We start from the raw sequence: 25,451 nt of genomic DNA on the forward strand, positions 1-25,451 counted from the left end.
CCTTGTCTGGCTTTGTCTTCAGGGATTTCTGTATCTGCCTGTGGCATGCCTCTCCCCCACATCTGATGAGCTGGTGTTTAATACTGTGGTGGTGGAAAGCTCTCTAATGTATTTTCTTCTGATAGTTTCTGGCAAGAGGGTCAGAGAGCTGGGAAAGCAGGACTTGATACTTAACTTTGTACTTTTGGGAGGGATTTCACATATTGTATATTTTCCTGTGGCATTTGAAGGGCCTACACTCTGTGTCCTTGTACAGGCTATTTGTCTACCTGGAATACCATGAGCTTCCCTTTCCCTTTAACATCTTTTTCCTGTGAAAATATTATTTGTCATTCAGGACAGGTCTGCTCTTTCTCTAGAAACCTGGCCTCGTGCCTTCTCCATTATGGCCTGGGTGCCCCTTTATGTTTCCACAATTCCCTCTGATTATCTCTATCACTGCTCTTGCTGTACAGCACGGTAATTCCCCATGAACTTGCAACCCCTCCCCAACAAAAACACTCTCACACGCTTGCTCACTCACTTTCACAATGCACATTTGCAAGCATTAGAATCATCTCAAGGCCTGGTCCATAGTGGTGTGTGAAGCAAGCATGTGTATATATGTGACTGTGTCAGGGGTAGAGGTCCTTTCTGAAACACCTGAGGTAGGTAAGAGGTGGCCCTGTTTGCTTTTCTAGGTCTTATTAGAATTGTAGGTACAATTTTAGGACTCACTTTGGATTGTGGAACAATATCTATTGCCTGGGCCATAAGAGAGGCTGCCGGGTAATTTCTATAGAGATTCTGGTGGGCCTCTTTCCTGCTGCTATGGAAAGAAACTAAACCAGAGTTAGGGTGTGGGTGCTTCTTACCCTACCCGAAGAACTCTGATGTGTGTATGTGTTGGGAGTGAGTGGTTTCATGCATGCTCAACCTTACCATTAGGGGATACAAAGATTGTAAGTTTCTGGTGGTAGGGGTGCTAAAAACCCTGGTATTGTTGGTTGGATAGGTTAAACAGTTTTTACCGGTCTCAGTAAATTAGCATCTGAGCTTGTGGTTTGGAGGGCAAGATGTGGCTTTATCAACTCAGAAAATACAGAGCCAGCATTTAAAGAAGTTATGTTAATCTACATAGGGACTAAAATTAATAAGCTGGATGTCATGTCCCTGTTCTCTTACTGACTGCCCCCCTCACCCTGCCCTAGGACTTTTCCAAAACAATCATAGATCCACAGAGCTCAAGGGCATTATTTGGGCTCTCTATACCTCTGCTTCCAGGAAGGTTACCATGACAAAAATGAAGACTGTGGCTACAAACAGAGATACCTAGGGCAGGTGTGATGCCAGACGCCACTCTTCAGCCTTCAGCACATCCACTGGAGGCAGGTGCTAAGAGTTGGTATTTTCTTGAGGCCTATATGACAAACCGTGTTCCTTGATGGGGGCAAGAGTTAGATTGGGCTGCAAGATTAGGTGTCGGAGAGCAGTAGGCTGGTTGGGACTGGGGACGACTTGTTTAGGGGTAGTCAGTCAAGGTCTCCCATATAAATCTAGCCTGGGATTATGCTGCACTGAAGGTCTGCACTTAGTGAGGCAGTGCTGTGGAATGGCATCTGCCTTCTGATTTCTCACCCTGGATGAATGAGGAGGCCCTCCCTGAATATTCAGATGGAATGTTCAACCGCATTCTTTGCTACTTATAGTCTGGGAAGGGAAGACAAGGGGGGATCCAGGGCGTCAGCTGGTCAGAGAGGAGTGAAGGGAAATTGAACAGTGAGTGGGCTCAGACTGTGGTACCCCCTCATCATCCCTTCCTCTGATCTTGTTGGGGGAGCTGTTCCTATTGGTCTGAAGTCATTTTCTTTTATCCAGTGGCCAAAGCCACTCTAGGCCCATTAAGACCCTGTGCAAATCATGTTGCTTTAGCAGAAATGCTGATACTGGCATCTAAAACCCATGTGTAGTGAGACTTCAGTGATGTTTGGGAGCCTTTAAAAAAATATGTTTACTGTATTTTTGCATCTCATGGTTCATTAATCAAGGAAGAGCATTGGCATGTTTTCTTTCAGTTTCCAAATATAGAAGTTGCCAATTTGTGTTTTCTCAGAAAATTCATTTTTCCAGAAGTACTTTGGACCATCACCATCTTTCTCTAGGCATGGGTCCTCCAGTGTGGAAGGTGCTCCCGTGGTTAGCTGGTCACCCTTCCTGTCCCTGTCTGTGAAACTGGGAGATTACTGCAGATTTTTCAGCTTGATCAACCAGGTTACTCCAGCTCCCTCCCCAGTCAACGAAAGCCTCCTCCAGGGAGGGGAAGTGTGGTAATGACATTATCTTTCCCCAGGCAGCCACGTGTTCTCTGAGAACAGGATGTGGGGAGGGCTGGGGCCCAGTCACAAGGTATGGGGGAGGGCGCGGGAAAGTGGGCTGGTAGTGTGGCCATGCGGGTTGGTGCCTGCCTTCTTGGCTTTGAGAGGCGTGAAGAGCCCCTCTATTCTCAAGTGTTAACTCGTGTACACCCACCCACCCATGGCATGTCTGTGTTCTTACTCTAAGAAAGAACTGTAAACACCTGTGAATGAGACCCAACTCTTCAGGTTGGAGAAACTCCGTGGCAAGGAGTGGGTGGGCCCAGGCTGCCCGCTGTATCAGCCCATGCCTTGTGACTCCTGCAGCCATAGGCCATTTTGGCAAGGTTTTGTCCGGGGAGCTGTACCCCAGTAGAGAATGGGGTTGTTTTGTTGCTTTACCCCAGGCCCCAGTCACTCCCCTCTGAACAGATGGCTGCCTAGAACACTAAGGTGATTTGCATGTTCAGTTTCCTTTCAGGCCCCATCCTCTTCTTTTCCCCGCCCCCACTACTTCTAATGGGGACCTTTGGAGATGTGCTGCCTGGGGTGGGGAAAAGAGGATGTAGCTAGCTTCCTGTGCAAGGGAGGGTGGGGCGCCCGCCTTCCTGCCTGTCTGCCCACCCGCCCAGCTGCCAGCGCTTGAGGAACTGACTGTAGAGTTAAGTTCAGAGTCATCAGAGGCAGAGGGGCTTTCTGGGCGTAGGGATGAGGCTTTGCTCTTGTTGGTCTCTCATCACAGTTCTCCACCACGGGGATTGCTGGGCTCCCTTTTCCTAGAATCACAAGGCAAAAAAGGGCTTTTAGAGACTAACTGGTCCAATCACCTCATACCATAGATGGGTAAACTGAGCCCCAGGGAGTCTTTAAGTCCTCTAAGGAATCAGCAGAGTTAAGATGAGTAGAATTTTACAAGGTTAGAACTGGGGCTCCCTCCCTTCCCCCAAGCTGCTAGTCCAGTGGTTTGCAAACTGTATTTGGCCAAGCTGCCTGGGGAGCTGTAGCCATCCTTCCACCAGAACAATTCTACTTTTATGTACTTTATATCCTGAAATTTCATGAGATTTTCTGTTTGGGAGAATGAAGAGGCAGGAAGCTGCTAAAAAAAGTAATAAAACTGAAAACCACTGATCAAGACCTACCCAGTACAGTTAGGGACACTCCAACCTAGAGGGGGAAGGGACTATCTCAAGGTTACTGGTCCACTGTTTTTGGCTGGTTGCTTCCAACTAATGGTGTGGCTCCCTCCACTACAAGAAAGACTGTTCCCATCCTGTGCTACCTTGATCTTCTCCCATCCCAAGGAGAACCCCTCTTGTAGCACCCTGAGACAGAGCTAGAGGCCAGAGGCCACTAGATTTCTTGGATGAAATAAATGATAGCAAGTAAGCCTTTGGAAGGACTCTCTTGCAACCTTAAATAAGAGAAACTTGGAAGGGCAAAGAACAGTGTGCTTGCTAGTAGTTGAGGAGACCTGGGTTCTAGTCCTGTCTCCTTCACACTTGAGCAAATTGGCCGTTTACCTCACTGAGCTTCCATTTTTCCTGTCTATAAAATGGTGCTCATCTCTGCTCTGCCTTTCATACAGAGTTGAGTTCAGTGAGAGAATGCATGTGGACAGTGTCTTTTAAAGTGTAAAGCATTGTGCACATGGGGTTAGGATTTTTATTGTATAAGGGTGAGCCAGAGGTCCTGGATTGGATAATGAGGTTGCAGGAGAAAGGAACTAAAATGTATCAAACATCTAATACATGCTAGGTGCCAAGCCAGGTCCTTTCCTATGAGTAAAGGAGATAATGCTGTCCTCACAACAATCTGTGAGGTAGGCATTGTTACTCCCATTTTACTTTCAGGAAAACTGATGCTTCAAGAGATCTAGGGACTTGCAGCGCCCCCAGGGCTTCCTTCCAGGACCCACACTCTCCATCATGTATTTGTAAAGAGACCTTAAGAAAGTGCTGTGGTTTCCTTTGGGGATTTCCAACCCATTCCCTGCTCCACTCCAGCCTCTCTCCTCTGGTGGGGATGAAACTGTCTCTTGTTGCCTTCATGTCTCAGTCCTGGGCTCTTTACCTCTTGGTAGTACACCAGGTGCACTTAGGTGCCCTTTGGCTGTTAGTTGATGTAGGAACCCTTGGGTCAGCTCCCTTTTTTTTTTTTTTTTTTGCGGTACACGGGCCTCTCACTGTTGTGGCCTCTCCCATTGCGGAGCACAGGCTCCGGACACGCAGGCCCAGTATCCACGGCTCACGGGCCCAGCCGCTCCGTGGCATGTGGGATCTTCCCAGACCGGGGCACGAACCCTTGTCCCCTGCATCGGCAGGCAGACTCTCAACCACTGCGCCACCAGGGAAGCCCGGTCAGCTCCCTTTTTGTTGACAAGGGCTTCCTACTGCCCTGGGGTGCTGGTAGGAAGAGCCTGGGATTTGTTGCTAGTTGGACGGACCTGGCTCTTGGCCAAGATCATACAACTAAAAGATGGCAGTTGCTTCCCTTCATTGAGATCAGTTTCCTCGTTTGTAAAATGGGCCTAAAGGTGGCTTACTTTACGTGTGTTTCATGTGCTGGTAAATGTTTCACAACAAACTCTCTGGTGAAGCCATGATTTGAACTGTTTACTAATCCCTGTGGTGGAAATACTCTCACCATTGCCAATTTCAAACTACCAATACAAGGTCTTTGAAGGAGGAGTTGTACAGAGTGGCCCATGATCAGCTCTAGTACGAGCTGGTTCCAGTGCACTGTTATTCATCACACCTATCTTAGAGTCCCAGGCTCACTCCCACCCTCAGTCTATTCACATCTATATGCAAATGCAAGACCCTCTCACCATGTCTTTTCTGTTCCCCAAGTTCCCAGGGCATCCAGGAAAGAGAGAGTATCATTTAAGGCCTGCTCCTTGCCTGAAAGTTCTCCCAAGAGAAAGTGCTTAAGGGGCAGAGAACTTGACAAGATTTTGATTGGGGCCCTAATTAGAGGTTTTTTTTTTTTTTTTTTTTTTTTTTGTGGTACGCGGGCCTCTCACTGTTTTGGCCTCTCCCGTTGCAGAGCACAGGCTCCGGATGCACAGGCTCAGCGGCCATGGCTCACGGGCCTAGCCGCTCCGTGGCATGTGGGAGCTTCCCAGACCGGGGCACGAACCCGTATCCCCTGCATCGGCAGGCAGACTCTCAACCACTGCGCCACCAGGGAAGCCCCTAATTAGAGTTTTTGATCAATGTGTTTTGGCTGCTGAGGTATTTGCACCAGTTGTTTCCTCCCACTGGCTAATTCTTAACTAGATGGGAAGATAATGGAAGGCTCTGGACAGTGACCTGAGGCTATGGTCATTCCAGAAAGCACTTAGCTGTCTTCCTTTTTTTTTTTTTTGGCTGTGCTGGGTCTTCGAAGTGGGCTTTTCTGTAGTTGCAGCCTGCAGGTTTAGTTGCCCGGGGGCATGTGGGATGTTAGTTCCCTGACCAGGAATGGAATCCCACGTCCCCTGCATTGGAAGGTGGATTCTTAACCACTGGACCACCAGGGAAGTCCTGCACTTAGCTTTCTGATTGGAATTCCAAAGCTTTCTCCTCCCTCTTCTGCCTACAGAGCATCCTCTCCTGGGTTCTAACCTAAAGGTTCCTGCTATGAGGATCTCTGGGCCAGGAAGCATTTTGGAGGACCCAAGCTCTGGTCTGACCTCTCATTTTATCTCAACAGCATCTGTGTCAGGTGATGTTTCTTTAAATTTCCCGGAGGGTAAGAATCACTTGGGACAAAGCTACTACTTCCCAAGCTCCTCCTCTGGAGAGTCTGTTTCAGTAAGCTTGGAGTGGAGTCCAGGAATCTGGGTTTTTAAACTAGTGCCCCAAATGATTCCCAACAGTTAAGTTTGGGAAACACCACATTACCACTGCACAACCGTCTGCCAGGTGGATGTCATTATGCCCATTTTACAGATAGGATGATTGAGAGATCATGGCTTGTTATTGGCAGAGCTGGATGCTGCCCTCAGGTTTTTAGAGTACAAAGCTATGTTCCTTCTACAAGAGAGAAATTGCTTTAGTATATAATAGTGTCTGTGGTGGTGGGAAGTGATGATACTAGGTAGGGAGGGGCAAGGATAATTCCTGCCCTACTTTACAAATAAAGAGACCAGGTTGCAGAGGGCTTTGGGGGCAGTAGCAGGACTGACTGCATTCCTGATCTTTTGTGGAGGTGAGCTGCATTCAACTCTGGAGAGCCACTCACTAGGCTCACCGGCCTAGATGTCCCTGTAGTTACTGCTCTCTACTTGGCTTTGTTTCCCTTCCATCAAGCATCCCTCTGGCCGTATTAATACCAGCACATGAGAGGCTGTATTCCATGCCAGAGGTTCCCAGACCTGGCTGGCCTTGGAATCACCTGAAGCTCTTAACTTCTAATGCCCAGGCCCTGCTTCTTACATAATAATAAATCATGATCTCTGTGGGTGAAGCCAGGGAATCTGTATTTTTAAAAGTTTGTGATTTTTCTGGATAACAGCTGAAGGACTTTGGATGTCTTAGTGTGTTGTGTTGAAGGGTTGGGAACTTGTATATATTGATGGGACATGTTTGGAGAAAATGGCAAGGCAGAGCCTAGAACGAGGAAAGAAAATCAGGCAGCCTTTAAAAGGACAAGGTAGCACAGGCGCTCTGTTGTATTCTGACTCCCCTCAGGGCTCTGCTTCTTGGGGGAAATCCCCATCCCTCCCAAGAGAGAAAACATTTAAAATAATTGAAGGATGTGTGTGTGTCTACCTGATGTGCATGGCTTCAAACTGTCTAGCCAAGTAGAAATCTAATCACATTTTTAGAGTTTGACCCCACAGTCAAAGAGTCCTTTATGCTAGAAGGGCTCTCTGGAGGTCTCCTTGGGCAATCCATAGCCCTTAGGTGCAGTCGAACAGGTTTTTGTTTTAACTGATTTCAGAGAGGTAGTAGAATATTTGTAATAATATGGCTAAAAAAGGAGGGGTTAGTAATCATCACATTCTACTTATGATATACCAAGTACTTTCATGTCTGTTATTTTAACTTAAATCTCCCAGTAACCCTGTTGTGAGGTTGATGTTATTAGACCCATTTTATAGATTAGAAAACTGAGTTTCAGAAAGAGGAAGGTCAGAGAGACTCCAAAGCCTCTTTCTGCTATACCATGATTTGTTCCTCAAAGAACTGAGCCCATTATTTCTGGGACGAGGGCTGCAATTTTGTGAGTTCCTCAGATACCAGGTTTGGCTGTTGGCTTACCAGCGACGTTGGCAGGAAGCTGACCTTAGCTTAGCTCTGGGGTTGAAAACAGAGCTGCTTTTTTTTTTTTTCAATTTTTATTGGAGTATAGTTGAGTTACAATGTTATGTTAGTTTCAGGTGTACAGCAAAGTGAATCAGTCATACATATACATATATCCACTCTTTTTTAGATTCTTTTCCCATATAGGTCACTATAGAGTATTGAGTAGAGTTCCCTGTGCTATACAGTAGGGCCTTATTCGTTATCTATTTTATATATAGTAGTGTATATATGCCAATCCCAATCTCCCAATTTATCCCTTCCTCCCTTTCCCCGCTGGTAACCATAAGTTTAGAAAACAGCTTTTTGATTTACCCTGGAAGCCTCCCCTTGCTCCTGCATAGTTGACTGATCCTGGCTTCAGCAATTTTAATACTGAGGAGCACAGGACAGGGCAGAAATCCCATGAGTAATGGATGGAACTCAAGCTGAGACTTAGATCAGCTCCAGTGCCTTTCAGAGCTGGGATGCTGGAGGTCGCTGTGATGTGTTCTTGAGCACAGAAAGTAGAGCCCTCTTCTGGTGCTCTGGGCAGAACTGGTGTCTCCAGGCAGCTGCAAACGGTCTGTGTTTCCAGTCTATAAATACTTCCTGTGAAACTTGTAGGCAGGAAGCTGGGTCAAGCAGGAAACTGAATCTAGAGACTGAAGCCCAGTTGGGTGGGGCCCCAGAGAGGGGCTTAACCCATTTGAGAGACTTATTTTATTAATGATGGGCCCTCTTTCCTTTTATTTCGGCAGCTTCAAAGTTTTATGAGAATTGAAGAATCTGTTGTTCTTGGCTATCTAGATATAAATCCGTTCCTCAAATTCCCTGCCTCTTTCCCTGCTGTGTCGTCTCCACCCTCTCTGTACCTCCCCACCCTGTCCCAACCTCCAGCTTGGGTCTTGGCTGTGACTGTTGCCAGGGACCTTCCCAATCAGTTGCTATCCAAGTTTTTGCAAAAAAAACTGTCCTAGAAACAAGGGATCTTTGAGTTTCCTTCCATGCTGTTATAAAAGGTTTAGTCTCCCTAGAATGGGTGATGGTGAATGTATCAGAGCCTTAAAGTTAGGTTTGCCCTCTGTCATAAACTAGACTTCCATTCGGTGTCAGTTTGGAGTTTTTCATGGAAGCAAGCTGGTCCTGCCTCCTCCACATAGTCTTTCCAGCTCAACAGCCTGACGTGTCTACTGTTTTCCAAGTGCTAGGATGTTTCTATTGCTTATTATGGCCAGTGGTTCAAGAGCCAGATTTTTTTTTTATTAGAGTATAATTGCTTTACAATGGTGTGTTAGTTTCTGCTTTATAACAAAGTGAATCAGTTATACATATACATATGTTCCCATATCTCTTTCCTCTTGCATCTCCCTCCCTCCCACCCTCCCTATCCCACCCCTCTAGGCAGTCACAAAGCACCGAGCTGATCTCCCTGTGCTATGCAGCTGCTTCCCACTAGCTATCTACCTTACATTTGGTAGTGTATATATGTCCACGCATCTCTCTCTCTTTGTCACAGCTTACCCTTCCCCCTCCCCATATCCTCAAGTCCATTCTCTAGTAGGTCTGTGTCTTTATTCCTGTCTTACCCCTAGGTTCTTCATGACATTTTTTTTCTTAAATTCCATATATATGTGTTAGCATATGGTATTTGTCTTTCTCATCAAGAGCCAGATTTTTAATCCTTGCTCCCACACTGTCCAGCAGCTGTGTGACCCTGGGCCAGTGCTTCCCCTTCCTTGAACCTCAGTTTCCCGAGCTGTATATTGCAGAGTTTGAATCAAGTGATCTCTAAGGTTCCTTTCAGGTCTGATAGTTGGGGATTCTGGATTATTTATTCTTTTGGAAAATAGGGATGAGAAGTTCAGAAGGGTTTATTCTGGAGGTGCCAGATGAGATTCTAGGATGAGTGGATTGAAATCTTGAGGAATTTAAAGAGGAGGAATGGCTATGCTAAGGAGCTTGTGGGGCAGCCCCCTGTGCCTTGGAAGGAGAGATGTGCTGGGGTGGGGGGTAGGGGAGTGGGTGGTGTTTGCTCCTGGGATATGGTTTGGCTGAGCTGATTTTGAAAATAAGACCTGGGGTTAGGTATAAATGGTGAGAAGCTAGTTTCCTTCCTGACCTTCATGTGTTGAGAAGAAGAGGGGGACTCGACCTCAGTCCGAGTTTGAGCAAAAGGCTGTGCAATTAAGGCTGGATTAATGGGGAAGCTGTAGCTTACTAAGGTAACCTCACTGTTTCTGACCTTTGACCTTTTCAGCTTTGTTCTCTGTCCTGAGCTCTCCTCCTATAGTGACAATGTAGTTATATTCTCATTGCTATGAGGGGTTAGTTTTGTTTGGGGTTACTCCTCTAAGTATATGATAACTGGAGGAGTAACACCCAGTGTCCAGTATGCCCTTGTCTCCCAGTTGAAATGCTTCTCAGGGAGCTTTTGGAAGGCAGGACTGGGCCAAAGCAAGTGAAAGGGGACCCTTGTCTCCCGTGCCTTTTGCAGCAGTTGGAGTGATTAAAGAATTACTGCTGACCCATTAAAGGTATGGGTGTGCATGGGGTTGGGTGTGGTCTCCTTTCTAGAACCTACTGGAAAAAAGCACAGGCATAGGAAGGGTTAACCCTAGGCAGGTCTTGCCAGCTGTATTAAGGGTCTGGAAATGGGCAGGAAGAGGTCAAAACAGATAACTGTACCAGGTACCACTTCCAAGTCCACAGGGAAGAGACTGAGTTGCCGGGAAGTGAGTGAGTCAGTGGAGGAGGAGGAGGGGAAGGGGGAGGGGGAGAATGCCTCCTAGGCTGGAGATTCAAAGCAACCCTTGTTTTACCCCTTATGGAAAACAGCTGCTTGAGGCAGTGCTGTCATCCCAAGAGGCAAGACAGACCAGGCCCTGCCCTGCTCTGCCCTGCCCTGGCCCCAGTTCTGGAAGCAGGAAGTGGTGGGCGCTAGAGCCTAAATAATGGGGATAGGCAGTTTGAGTGACACTGTGGTGACTGCTGTCTGTCCAGGGGAGATACTGAAGTTCTGGGGTTACCCTGGTAGGGCTTGTCCTGCCTCTGGCCACCCTCCTACACTTACCTTTGCCTTCTCCATAGCAGCAGGGACACTGAAAGCCCAGAGGAGTTGGGCCTTTGAAGAGAATGGCGAGGTGGCAGGTGAGGGGTGATGTCATTGAGCTCAGCCCCAACTGGGCTGACTCATAAGCTCTGCCCTGGCAAGGGGGCCTTCCCAAGCAGTGCTTCCCAGATGTGCCCAGGCTTCCTATGCTAAAGTGTTTGGGCCTTAGCCAAAATAGTTGCCAAGGCGGTGTCTGAAGTCAGCAGTGAAATCAGTGTTACTGGAGAGGTAGGTGGAGTCAAGGATGGTGCTCTGGGAATGTCCAGAAAACTTGTCTTCACCACTTGCTGGCTGAGTAAATGTGGTTTCAGTGATGTTAAGTGAGACTGTGAGTGAAGGGGCTTGGCACATAGTTGCTATACAGTAAGTGTTCATTTCCATCCTTCTGTTACCTGCCTCTATGCTCGTCAGTTTCCTTATCCATGGCGTGGGGCTGGTAATGCCATTTGCCTTCTGTGTACAGGTCAATGCTTCAGGCAAGCCACTTGTGATTATTCGACTCTCTCTGCTTTGTCCTCTATCTCCCCCAAATTCCCTTCCAGGAAAGAGCCATCTTATAGTTCAGTGACATGGGTGAGTAAGAGGAAACTTTTCCCTGATCTCCTCACTGTGGCCCAGGTACTGTTCATCTGGGTGCTCCTGGCCCTAGGGAAAGAGAGGGTCCCTTATTTGAAGCTGGCCAGGTTCAGAGAGCAAAGTACCCCAGCTGTTGCAGCCAAGGCAGAGGTAGCATGTGGCCTGGTTATTTTGTTTCTTAGGCCAGCCAACTGGGGACACAGGAGAGATCCCAGTTTGTTAAGGGCTTTGGATGACAGTCCACTGACATGGGCTTGTTAGTGTCCAATGAAAGGCTTGGTGTGGGAAGTGTCTGTGTTCAATTGTTCAATAAATAACAGTGGATTTATTGTTCTTGGGCTAGGGGTGGGAGGGCTAGGGTGTATGAGAGGGTGTCACCCCCCCACCACCACACCCAGACTTTTTTTTGTTCCTTAAACTCTAAATGTTCTCCAGAGACACCGTTTTCAAGGACAGGCTTAGACAGGGCGTTAGTTCTCTGTTGGGGACCACATCTTGAAATGCTACTCCACCCAGGCCAGCTCCTCCACTCCTGCTGAGCTGAGGGGCTGCCTGGGAACTTTCTGCTGACTTTGGAGGCTTTATTTTCAAGTTCTTGCCTCTCAAACTAGACTGCCCTCTTCTCCTCATTGAGATTGAAGAGGCCAGACTCAAAAGGAAGGCAGTGGGTGCCCACTAGGATGAGCATCCAGTGGGCCCCATGTGGCAGCGTGGCAGTGGATCTGGGCCTGAAGCTCCTTGTACACATTTGGGTCTCAGATTCCTCTTAAGGAAAACAAGGGATATTCTTTGATCAACACTCCTGCCCTATACCTATCACCTTCAGCCCCAGTCATGCTATTACCCTTACTACCCGCTACCCCTGACACACAGAAGAAAAGGAGAACGCAGACCCATGACCCTGTCTTCATGACTCACATTTTCTTCTGAGTTAAGTGATGGCAAGAAGAGAAGTCTCTTTGTGTTTGCTTTTCTTTCTAATTTTTTTAAACCTAAGAATATTTGACTCCACAGTGAAGTTCAGGAAACCACAGGCTGCTTTCCCTCGAGAAGCAGCCACAGTGGAATGACAGAAACTCGCAGCGGAGATTCTAGAGAAGTAGGTTCCAGTTTGGTTTCAGCTGGACAGCTTCAGATTTGAGGAGAGCCCTTGTTCTGGGGCGATGCTCTATTAGGAGGGAGGAAGCTGTACAGTACTAGCCTCTCTGACATGCTTATTCCTAACCCAGGCTGAGTTCTTTTCTACCAGTTGATTTATTTAAGAAACATTTATTTACCAAATCTTTAAGTTAAATATTTGGACTTGTGGGCCAGCGCCTATAGATGATAGATTGGTATGACCTGTGATTGACATGATCTGTAAGAGACACTGAATTTCCTTTGAAAATTCTTCCCAATAGTGTGAATTAAAGGGAACTCCTGGGACTTCCTTGGTGGTCCAGTGGTAAAGAATCCGCCTTCCAATGAAGGGGACACGGGTTCGATCCCTGCTCAAGGAACTAAGATCCCACGTGCCGCGGGGTAACTGAGCCCATGTGCCACAACTACTGAGCTACCTCACCTCAACTAGAGAGACTGTGTGCCGCAAACTACAGAGCTCATGCACTCTGGAACCCACACGCCACAACTACAGAGCCCACATGCCCTGGAGCCCTGCGCACCACAACTAGGGATAGAAAATCCACATGCCACAACTAGAGAAAAGCCCGTGCACCACAATGAAAGACCCCGCATGCCCCAACGAAGATCCCGCGTGCCGCAACTAAGACCCAACACAGCCATAAATAAATAAATAAATAAATAAATAAATAAATAAATAAATAATCTTATAAATAAAGGGAACTTCTAGCTGTGGAATGTTCCCTAGAGCCCCACCCCTTTCCTTGGTGTCCTCCCTGGGTGCTTTCTTCTAAAAAGCCCTATTCTGATTCTGCCCCACCCTGCTTAGAACCTTCAGGGTGGCTGGCCACTCTCAACAGGATTAAGGCCCAGCTTTCTAGCATATTCTTCAAGGCCTTCCACCTACCTTCCTGGTCTCTCTGCCCACTCTTCACCTTGCAGACCTCATTTACCCTGGAGGAGACCTGCATGCTTTTTTTTTTTTAAATTACAAATGTGTTTTTTTTAAATTCAAACAGAAAGTCACAAAAATTATAATCATCCTCATCAGTTCACTCAGTCCCATGTAATTAATTTTTTTTCATCTTGATCCTTTGTTAGCACTTTTATGAATTACTCAGTTTTCCATTAGAGTTCTGAAAATGCTTATTCATTCAGTTCAGCAGTATAGACCTGCAGGCTTTTATCTCTGTCTCCTTTTAGGCCGTTGCACATATTTCTTTCTCTACCTAGGGCATTTGTGTGCTCTTCCCCCCAATTCCCACACTCTCCCCTTTTCAAAATCCAGGTTATCCTTAGAGACCAGTGCAAATACCACTTTGAACTGTGGTTCCATATTTCCACAAAAGGTTTCTTCTGTTCTGGTATGGCACTTCTCAGGGTTTCCCTTGTATATTATAATTTTCCTGTTATTCAGTGAGTACCTTGGGGTCAGGGACAGGTCCTATAGCTCTGCTGCAACCATAGTTCTTTAAACATACTATTCCATTAATATTGGGTAAACTGAAATAAATTTATAGGAAGCTCCTTAACCTGGAGTCCTTGAGCCTCCTTGAAGTCCATGGGTATAATTTGAAGTGGGAAGGATCTATGAAGTTGGATGGAGGAAAATTACATATTTGTTTTCACTAACCTCTCACTGAAATTTAGCCCCTCTTTCAATTATGAATGTAGGCCAAAAAAAAAAAGTACCTATGACTTTGTCACCAGTGGAAATCTAAGATACTTTTGTATCACAATTTACTTATTATAGATTTCTCAAAATATCATTTCCCGAAGACAAAGTTGAAATTACAGTAGTAATAATTAATAAGACCCAGTGTTAGGTAAATATATAATATAATATAATAAAGAAGTACATATTAAACTTTGGTAACTATTTCAATATAATTGGTCTCTTTGTATCTACTTTATTTCATGCATTTACAAATATTCTGAGAAGGAGGTCCATAGACTGCACTAAACTGCTTGGAAAGGTCCATGGCACAAAAATGTCAAGATGTAAAATGTTCCTACCTCTGATTCTGTATACTGTGTTATATCTACCTCTTATATCCCCTTGCTTAGTACTGTTCATTTAGCCAATATCTTGTGAGTACCCACTGAGTCTTGGATACTAGAGAGGTAACTCTAATTAAGACAGAAACCTTGAGGTGAGAATGAAGTATTTCAGTGCACTAAAAGGGCCACTGTCCCTTTTCTACTCTTTCCTATCCCTATCAAGTCATTGGTGTTTTGAGGGCTCCCCTGACTCAGCTCAAGGGTGATTTAAGGCTAGATGTTGAGGCCAAATTCCAGCCCTTTGGGCCTCATTCTCCCTACCTTATGAGGGCCTATTCTATGGAGGTCACTGTATTGGCAGGAAGCCTAGGTAACACTGAGTCAAAGTGGCTAACCCTGCCCGTTGTCTCCCACTGGGGTACTTGCCTTACTTGTTCCTGCCTTCATGGCCTTTCCTGTCCCATTGTCAATCCTGAAATAGATTTCCTCCTTGGCTCCCTGGTGAGATTTATTTACAAAATTGTTCCCCAGGCCTGGTCCTCATCAGAATTGTTTAGCTGGCAAAATTGCTGTCTGGCCCTCTCTTCCCTGCTAGCTGACCCCTGTGCTCAGGAAGGGCCCATAGGTGTCAAAGACTGATAAGGCCTAATGTCTTACCCACTCCGTGGGGATTTGCATCTTTGACAATTCTATTTTTAGTTCCCTCCCAATAGTATAAGTAATATGTGAGCATCTTAGAAAATGTAAATTAGTTTTTTTTTAATTTAAAGAATGGAGAATGCACTCATAAGATCACTACCCAGAAACCAGGACTGACTAGCACTTGGGTATGGTTCCAATAACCTCTGTATGCATACTTTTTACAAAGTTGAGCTCATGAAATCTTGTCGCTTAGTCTTCCTTACTTAATATTACTGAATTATTTGCCTTGGGCATGAAATAGTCTTTATGAATATTTTATATGACCATGTAACAAGCCATCTTGTAGCTATACCATATAGGTTACTTAAGCAAAATGTCCAACAACAAAAGAAAACACTTAATCTTTGATTTCTTTTAATGGAGACATTTTACACTTCGGTGTAAGAAGAGTTTGGTGTATTGGTTTAAATTGTGAGGCTTGGACTTAGATCTGAATTCAAACCCTGTCTTCCCCACTTACTAGTGATGTGACTTTAGGCAAATATCTAAGTCTTCATCCCCACTGTGGAGATAATACTCTACTTCACAGGGTGATTGTTGATATTAAATGGGGTAGTGCATATAAAGTGCCTAGTGAGTAATAAGTCTGGATACATGAAAGCTGCTGCTTATTATTGCTATTAATACTATTACCACCACCACCAAGCTTTCAGCCAAAGGAACATATCTCTATTGATGGAATTTCAGCTATCATTGACTTTGGCTAGGGGATCTCTTCTTAAAGGTAGAGGGTACTTTTTCTAGTGCCTGTGAAATACTGTGTGTTTCCATCTGGGCCTGTCCCTGTTCCTTTTCTCTCTGCTGACTTGGCTTTGGGAAGTCAAGCACCTCTATGCTGCCCACACCTATCTCTGTTGAGGCCCCTTTCCTCTCTTGAGCCTGGGGAGACCAGTGAGACATAAATACAGGAAGTGTTAACAATGTAAGTCAGTATATAGAACCATAGACGTCAGCACTGAAATGGTTGTTGGAGATTGCCTAGTGTAATTGACAACCTCCACCCCCTGCACTCCTGCCCTTGCACATATGAGGGTAACTAAGGCCCAGGAAGGGGATAAGACTTATCCGAGGTTGTAGAGTGAACAAGTTATGATGCTAGGCTTAGAATGCAGTGTTCTTTATCCTGCCCTTAACTTGCCTCTGCAAAGATCAGTGCTGTAGATAATCCAGGCTATAGATCAGAGGTGGGGAGAGAACGCTGTGGGCTTGGAGCTGGCTGGTGTAGGTGGAAGAAGTACAGTCAACACTTGTTTCCTCTTGATAGTAGGTTGATTTGCATTCATTTGTTTGCCCCTTGGTAAGCATTGCCCTGTATCTATGGGTTTTTTTGTCTTCAGTAAACTGGTTGGGAGCAGGGGCTAGGTTATTGTTTGTTTCAATAGTCTCCCTTCCTTCACACCAGTATCTAAATGTCTTAGGTTCTTGCATCTTAGTTCCCTCTCCTGTGGTTGAACAGAGACTTGTCCCAGGCTCTGCTGAGCATAGAGCCAGACAACTAACTTGCCTCCTTTGATCTCATCCTAGATCAATGTGCGTGTGACCACCATGGACGCAGAGCTGGAATTTGCCATTCAGCCCAACACCACTGGCAAGCAGCTGTTTGACCAGGTAAGGGAGGGACTTGTTGCTCCTTAGCCCCCCACTTCTCCCAATAGCTTCCACCATAATACCCACTTTTGGGGAATCTCTTCTAATCACTCCTCCAGGATAGGTCAAAACAAAGGCTGGCCTCAGCCTTAATAAGGAAGGAGGCAAAGTTTAACTTTGGCAGCCTACGCCTTGATGGCCCCGATTAATCCTATCCTTGGTGCTGAACATGGGAGAAAAGAGAAGCAAGTGGGATATGACTGTGTTAGATACTTTTAAAATGTCAGCATGCAGAGCCTTTCTCTCAACTCTGAAAGATGTAAGTGATCTCTATTTTGATGATGACTCTCAGAAATTAAATAACTTAATTGCACTCAGCTGGTATCTGGCTGGTATTTGAACCCCATGTTCTTGTCACTACAACATGGCCTCTGTCACATTGTTTTTTCTTCCTAGTAGAAGGAAACCAACATATTCTCCCTGAAGTAGTGTGCTCTATGTACATTTCCCTCAAGGAATATTGGGACTTAGGATACCACTGGGGGTGATGAATGCAATAGGAGGATACCTCAGCTCCTGTAATCATGCCATGGAGATAATTCTGAAGTGGTCATTCCCATCTCCAATCCAAGGGTTGTTCCTTTGCTGTGAATCACCATTGTCAAAAGGGATGTGCTATATAATAGGCAGGTGGGGGCCACACAATCTGTTAGCATTCAAAGACCCTCCAGGGGCCAAAGGAGTGTGCCATCTGTGACCAGACTTCTAGGAGTAAAAATGGGATTCCCATTTCCAGAGATTGGAATCCCTCCAGGTGGGCCATTATCCTATTTCCACACCCGCCTCTGGTGAGGTGGGAATCTAACATTGTCCTGGATGTTGGGACCGCATGTCCCCTTAATGGATTTTCCAGGCCCTCTTGCTTCCCTTTCTCCTTTGCTCTCTGAGTACCTCTGCTGTCTGAGAGCTTACTCAGAGTTGGGAAGGGAAAGAAAGAAGGAGATTATATTCAAATGAGACCATTCTGTTACTATGAATACTCCTGACTGGTGAGGGGAGAGGATGGAGATGGGGACGGTGCAAGGCTGTTTTCCATTCAGATCTCTACGTAAAAGGAAGGAAAATATGCCTAGAAATGTGAGGACAGTTTGGGCATGTCTCCTGAGTCCCTGATGTCATGTGATAGAGTGGAAAAATTGTTGTCTATGGCTATTACAGATGAAAGTTAACATTTGTCCAGGGCTTACAGTATGTCAGGTACTGTGACAGACATTTTGTGTACCATATCATTTGACTATCACAAGGCCCAATGAATGCAGGAATTAGTACTGGCCCCATTTTACAGATGGGGAAATAAAATCTTCATATTCGTAGCTAGGCCTTGGAAAAATTATTGAACCTTTCTGGGTTGGTAGTCTCATTCCTCTCCTGGCCCTGCCCCCCAAAAGTGGGTCTAATACCTACCTCACAGGCTTTTTGTGAGGTTATGAAAGAGTATGTCATTTGTATCTCACTTGCTACTCAGAAAACTTGTTACAGTGGTTTATAATTATACAAAAGGATAAATTAGAAATAGGAGAGAAAGGCAATAAGAAAATACAAATAGAGAAGTGAGTGTTATGTGAAGCATCTGGCATGTAGTAGAGATGTAATAAATGATAGCTTCCAAATGCTGCAACACTTCTTGTCTCATTAATCAGCTAGAGTTGGGAGATGGGCTTGAAGATCTTCAGCATAGCTAACTTTGGGTCTAGCTAGAACTTGCTTCTTCTCTGGAGTTTGTTTTGTATCGAATGGTGAAAGGTAGTAATTGATATTTAATTTAAAAAAGGCAAATTAGTCAGAGGAACATTTAAACACACATTTACTACAATTAATGTGCTGACATTCACATAGTTCACAAGTGATTACAATGCTCGTCTGGAATGACTGAATGCATTTTGATTACATTAAGGTTTTGCATTCTCCCTTTGCATGCAGGTTTTATATTGGAAAGCTTTTCAAGGGACAGCCTGGTGAAGTCGAAAGGGCACTGGATAGAAAGTTGGAAATTTTGGGCCTTAGGCCTGGCTCTACCACTAACTCTCCTGATACCTTACACAAAACTTTCCCCTCTTTGGGCCTCAGTTTCCCCATCTGTACACTGTCTAACTGATATCTCAAATCTGGTTATCTCTCAGAAATTTATCTGTGGCATTTATTTCTGTATTCCATATATTTTCTTTCCCATTTCTAACCCCACTATTTGTGTTTCAGATGACCCCTTTCCGTAAAAAGGAGGGAAATGCTTCACTTGAGTATGATCTGTAATTGGCATATGTCAGGGGGTGGGGAGGGGAAGGATACCTGGAGGGGGGACAACTCTTCCTAGATAGGCTTCTACTGTCTCTGGGACAAAAGGGAGAAGGTGTCCATATCATAGGTAGGCTGTTGGGCCCTTTGCTTCAGACAGCAGTATCATTCTGGGCAGCAGCTGTAGAGAGGAGAGTATCAGCCAATGTGCATTTTATAGTCCAGCTGGGTGCCAGAGACTCCCTTGGCCTCTACCCAGACGCCTTCCCAGAGCCCTGTTTCTATACCCCACCTCTCTCAAACAAATGACACCGTTCCCTGCCTTCAACACTGGGGGCTTTGTCCATTTGCATTGGAGGGCGTTGCTGTGGAGGGTGAGGAAGGCATAATTTAGAGCCTAGAGCAGAAAAATACTTGAACAAAGGGGTTTATTAACTTTGAAAATCCACAGGGCCAGATAGTTCTTTGTTAGTGTTGGTTTGGTTTGCGTACTGTGGGTGTGGTTCTGAGGGAAGCCCAGTTGGTAGGGAGCCCTGGCCAGATTGGTGTGCTAGTTCTGAAAGCTACTGCTTCCCCAAAAAAGCCCTTGAGAGACTTGAATCTTTCATACTGGTTGGGGAGAGGAAAGGGAGGAAACCAGGAAATTCATGATTTCCCACCAGGAAGTTCAGTGTTGTTTTGAGAAGTATGATTTAGTGAGCACCTACTATGGACTAACCTTGTTTTAATCCTTGTAGTGACCCTGCCTATGAGAGGTGAAAAAACACACTCTAGATTATGTAGTTAGTAAATTGTGATACAGAGTTTCAAATATAGCTCTGACTGTAAAATGATACTTTTCCCTACTGTGCTACTCTGTTTGGGGTGAATGAGCCTGTTTGGCTTGGAGAAGACTCAAGAGAAGATGTATTCTCTGTCTTGAGATCACTGAGGGACTGTTGTAGGAAGGAGGGAGCAATCCTGTTCTGTGAGGTCAGAAGGAGCAGAGCTGGGATCCCATAGGTGAAAACTACAGGAAAAAAACATTTCAACTCTGACACAGAATTGAGCATCTGGCACTCTCGGGGCCAAGGCCGGTCTGGATGGAAATCCTCAGAGGTTCATGTTCACAGGCCATTGGGGGATTTGATCTCTTCCCTTCTTCCCTCTCTCTAAGTTGATGAGGCATAAGGAAGGAAGTCCATTCTGTCTGACCTCTGAGATCCATCATTCAGGGAGATCAGGGGCCTAGGAGGAAGGAGCTGGACTCCTTGGGAGGAATTGACAGAAGCTCTGGGGCCATCCTGGAATCCAGCAGTTGTCTGGCTGATGACCAGAGAGGAAGCTGACTGGAGAGGAAGCACCCTCCTTGGCACCAGCGATAAATAACAGGCAACAATGGGAAGCCATAGCTTGAGGAGTTACAAGGCCTGGTGGGAAAGGGAAGTGGGGCCCATAGTTCTTCCCGTTTGCCTTTGTTCCTTCTTGTGAGTGTGTTCACAGCTAGGGAGGAGAGAGAACACATTTTGTTACAGCGATTTTGTCACTTAGCCCCACTTCTAAAGCATGAGGTTCTTCCGAGGGCTCTTGATTACCTAGGTGCCACTAGGGGGCAGTGCTGCCATAATAAGTTCCACTTTAAGAACCCTCTGCCTGGCTCCTCCTCAGCCGTGGTCTCTATTCTAGCTCTATTCTAGCTCTACCTGCCCCCTCCACTTAAGGTTTTGAGCTCTAGAAGAGAGGTGAAATCTCAGAGCATCCATCCATTCATTCATCTGTTCATTGACTGATTCAGTATTGACTGAAGGTCTACTGTGTCTCTAGGAGAATCTCTAGACCTATCAAACACCATCTCTGTCCTTAAGGAACTTGGAGTTACTCACCTATGGAAACAGAGAAAAGTACATGCAACTCTCCTCTCACATTGAATGAAACAGACACCCTTGAGGCTCAGGTTGTGTATAGAGGTGGTATATAGAGCATGGGATTTGGTGTCAGCCGTGGGTTCAAAGTCTGTCCTGCTATTCAGCCGTGTGACCTTGGATGGCTTGTTTAGCTTCTTAGGACTTTACTTTCCTCAGTAAAATAGTAATCACACTAATCTCAGAGATTTTATAGTCTTATTTAATCCTCGAGTAAGTAAAGTGCCTGGTGCATAGCAGGCATTCTAATGTTGCTTATTCTTATTAAGGGCTAAATAAGTGGGTGGAATTTCCCCTGGGAGTTCAGATAAGGGAGCCATGGAATCAGGATGCTTTTCTGGCTCAGTGAAGGCCTTAGGATTTGTCGACTCTGCATTGAAGGCAGCAATCCCTTCTTCTCTTTTTTTTTACCATTTTTGTTTTATAAAATAACTAATATCTATTATTATAATAATAGTATCCCCATCTTATAGATGATGAACTGAGGCTTAGAGAGGGGAAAATACCTGTTTAAGGTCAGATAGCTAGGAAGTAGTATAGTGGCTTGAACCAAAGCTTATAGCATTTGCAATTTTCCCAGTGCCTTTTGTCAGCTGTGTCCTCTGTGACCTCCTCTTTATTTGCCTGTTTCCATTCTAAGAACATAGTTTGGTCCCTAAACTTAGAACCCTAGCTGAATGGGTTCTGTGTTACTGAGCAGGTGGCCACTTGGGCACAGGCAGTGTGGGGTAGCAGAAGCAGTGATGGTGGCAGCCCTCCTGGAATTTTCCAGTTGTGCACTGATTTGCTTTCAGGTGGGTGGCTGATGCAGCTGCTGCCAAGCCTGTAATGGGATCTCAGTGGGCCTCAGGTGTTTGGGCATTGGTGCAGTTTTGCACATAATTTCTCAGGCAGTTTTCCTCTGAGGCTCAAGCCTTGCTTCCCAATCCTGCTCTGGGCTTCTGAAGTGACTGCTTATGTCACTAGTTTATTTACTCAGATAGATGCATAAGGGATATGAGGAGGGGGGCTTTGGTTTCCAGAATTGACCTAATCTCCCCTCCCCTCCCCAGACCTCAGACGTAAGTAGCCTTCACATGCAAAAGAGAGGCAAAAGGGAGTTCTTGCTTACATCCAGATGCTCCTGGTAATTAGTGAGGATTTTCTCAGAGGCAAATCTCTTTCCCTCACTGGACCCCAGTTTTCTAGTCTATGCTGCTTGGATCCTGCAATGCTCCAGTCTGTTTGGGGGGTTTCTATTGTGTGGCTGAATAGAATCCACAGCCAGTGTCTTACAAACTGAAGTCCTAGCCCCTCTAGGTGAATGTGGCAGGTTCCAGGAGGTACACAGAGCCGTGGGGTGGATGTGATTTAGTATCTTGGCACATCAGTTTTACTTGTAGATAATATCTATTTCATTATTAAAACATGGATATTTAAGGAGTAGAAAGTAAAATTTGCACAAATGATTAAGGTTAAACCTTCAGGCTTCAAAAAAATTGTGGCTTGCAGCCATCTTCTTGTATCTCACACTGCCACCCCCACCCCACCCCACTCCCGTCCCCTGGGTATATGCATTCATTATCTTCTGCTGCTTAAGGATTTCTTCCATGGCAGCTTTGAGAAATACTAGCTCAGGCCAGATGAGCTGGCTCTCTGGAATCAAAGGGAGCAAAGAAAGACATTTTTTCTCAGGGATGCAGCCATTTCTCAGGGTGGAATGGTAAGGACCCGTCACTGGAGCCACAGATGTTGTTCCTGGAACCGGGACCTAGACACTCTTTCCCACTAGAAAACAAGGTTTCTGTTTCCTCTGGAGTAAGGTCTCAGCTGGAGGCAAAGCTGGAAGCAAGCTAAGCTTGGCCTCATTTCCATATTTCAGGACTTTGAAATGGGGCCAAGAGTTGCCTGATCAAATGATTCCCAGCGCCCTGTGGACCTTAATTGGAGTTTTCCTTATAGCCTGGGGTCCAGGGGTCATCTGTTTTATCCTTTGTTCTTTTTCAGTCTCGATTCTGACTTCAGACCATATTTCCTTCCCCCCACACCCTCACTTCCTCACTTTAGGACTTCAGTGGAGGCTAAGAGACATTGCTCATCTCTCCAAGCCCTACAGCCTAAGGAAGTGGAAAATTTATATGCATCTGATTTCTCTGTATTCATAAGGGAAGAGGCAGTGCTCAGAGAGATTAAAATGCCTTGCTGATCCTGAAATCTTTCTTTAGATATCGCTTTAGCTATTACTTTATCCTCAGAGATACTCTAGATCCTGGAACTGTTTTGGCTCCCATGATCCTCTTCTCATCACACCCCTAGCCATCCCACTAGTGAAACAGACAACATGGTGCAAGAAGAGGCTAAGGAACTTAGTCCTGGGACCTGTGGGACTGGCTGTGTAGTCCGTGCCTTCCTCACTCCCTTTTAGTTCTGGGGTCTCTGAGCCTCTACAGCTGTGCCGTTGGTACAGACAAAAACCAGTTGCTGCCCTACTAGTTTTGTTCCCAGTCTGCCCTGCCGTGACCTAGCATCCTGGCCCTAATGGCCCATTTTCAACATCTTCAGTGGGTCCCTTTCATTCTTGGGGCTGAATTGTTTCTTGGAACTTATTTCTTTCCACCAATTGTACCTTGGCACATTATTATTTTGCAGCCTGGTGAAAAACCATTAGAATTGTTAATTAAGCCCTATCTTAGATATAGGATAAGAGGTGCTTTAAAAAAATCTTTCCTGTCCACATCCTCTTCCTCTATCCTCTGCAAAAAAGCCAAAATCACATTTCAACATGACTACTTTGTTGTCATCTAAAACCTGGTAATTCCTACTGCCTATTGACTTACAGTCAAGGACTCACCTTGCCATTGAATCCTGGAAGTCTTTTGATCTTTCCTCATACCCTGCACCTTCCTTCATTTATTTTTTCTAAGCATGTTCCTAGTTACCCAAGTTGGCAAGAGGTAGGTGGGAAATTGGGTTGTATTTCTTGGTAATTTACAAATAACCTAATTAGTAGAACGGTAGAACTTGAAAGCAGAAAGAGGTCATTTAAGCCACACCGTTCGTAGTAGATGGGGAAGCTGGATAGATGAGGAAGCTGAGGCCCAGAGAGGGAAATATGCTACCTTAAGATCACACAGCAAGTTGGAGACAGAATTGAGACTTCCACTGAGGTTTTCTGATACCTGATTCAAGCTAGAAAGGGAAGGGTGATCACCATGCATACCCTGGTGAGCAATGAAGGTTAATGACCTCGGGATATGGCTTCTCTCCAAAGCTGTTGTTGACTGAGTCTAGTGGGAAAGCCAGGAACTATATCTAGATGCAGAGGTAGTCAAAGTTCATTGTCTGGCTGGGATATCTGGGCCAAAAGAGAGACAAGGGAGTTAGTCACTTGGGAACCCCAGAGCTTCTAAGATCCTTTGAGCCCTTGGCATTATGATATAGCATGCAAGAGAAAAGGGTATAGGTTTTGGAGTCATACAATTAGGATTCTAGTCTAGGCTCTACAGTTTTAGACAGGTTGCCTCTCTAAGCCTTATTTTCCTCATTTATAAAATGGAGATAATAGCTATCTCATGGTTGTTCAGTGTTTGGTACCTGGCACATAACAGGTACTTTAATAAACATGATCCAGGGCCTCCCTGGTGGCGCAGTGGTTGAGAGTCCGCCTGCCGATGCAGGGGATACGGGTTCGTGCCCCGGTCTGGGAGGATCCCATATGCCGCGGAGCGGCTGGGCCCGTGAGCCATGGCCGCTGAGCCTGAGCATCCGGAGCCTGTGCTCCGCAACGGGAGAGGCCACAACAGTGAGAGGCCCGCGTACGGAAAAAAAATAAAAAATAAAAAAAAAAATAAACATGATCCACTTTTTCCTTGGGACCTCTGAAGCTCTAGATTGTAAGCTCTGGGAGTGACTATGGGGCCTGGCCTTGGATGTGTAGTGCAGACTTTGGATACAGTGCAGTGTGTGTGTGTGTGTTTGTGTGTGTGTGTGTGTGAGCGTGCGTGTATGCGTTTTGAGGGGAGATACTGATTTATTCACAGGGAAGACATAAGCAACACTGGGTCCTTGTTACCTGTTTCTAAGTCCAGGTAAATTTCTTCACCTCAACCACCCCCCCAGCACCCCCCCACAATAGAAGAAAATATAAAGAAGACTCTGATGCCAGCATGACCTCATTAGGATGTGGCTCAGCTTTATTGCCTCTATCCCCAATGGTGGGCATGCTGGGTTTGAGCCACCAGCCAGAACTATTTACATGCTAATGTCGGGGACTGGAAAACAGACCCCATCTGTCTTCTCCTGGCTGGCCTCCCTTTCCTGCCCACTGCTCAGCCAAGATGCCCAGAACACCACGGGGCCCCTCAGCTACTACACTGAGGTACTCACCCTGTTTCCACCCTCATTCCCACTCTCAACCTGTGTGAGTGGTAAAGGGGAATCATGACTGAACTCTAATCAGGATTGGAAAGAAACATCTCAGCCCCTAGGCACAGCACAGCTTTGGGGTGTATAGATACCACAGTCCCTGCTCTGTCTCCTCAAACATTCTTTATTTGGACATTGTAAATAGGACTCAGTC

General features: G+C 45.7%; 1 protein-coding gene across 1 annotated transcript in view; it reads left to right on the top strand.

The window, feature by feature from the left end:
- Window positions 1-25,451, top strand: part of MSN (moesin) — a 68,007-nt gene that overhangs the window by 26,077 nt on the left and 16,479 nt on the right. Inside the window, exon 2 of the mRNA XM_082610663.1 lies at window positions 16,638-16,721. Within this exon, the coding sequence (XP_082466789.1) occupies window positions 16,638-16,721 (84 nt within the window). The remainder of the gene's footprint in view (window positions 1-16,637; window positions 16,722-25,451) is intronic.

The sequence above is a fragment of the Mesoplodon mirus genome (assembly GCF_964341445.2).
Source record: "Mesoplodon mirus genome assembly, chromosome: X".
NCBI lineage: Eukaryota > Metazoa > Chordata > Mammalia > Artiodactyla > Ziphiidae > Mesoplodon > Mesoplodon mirus.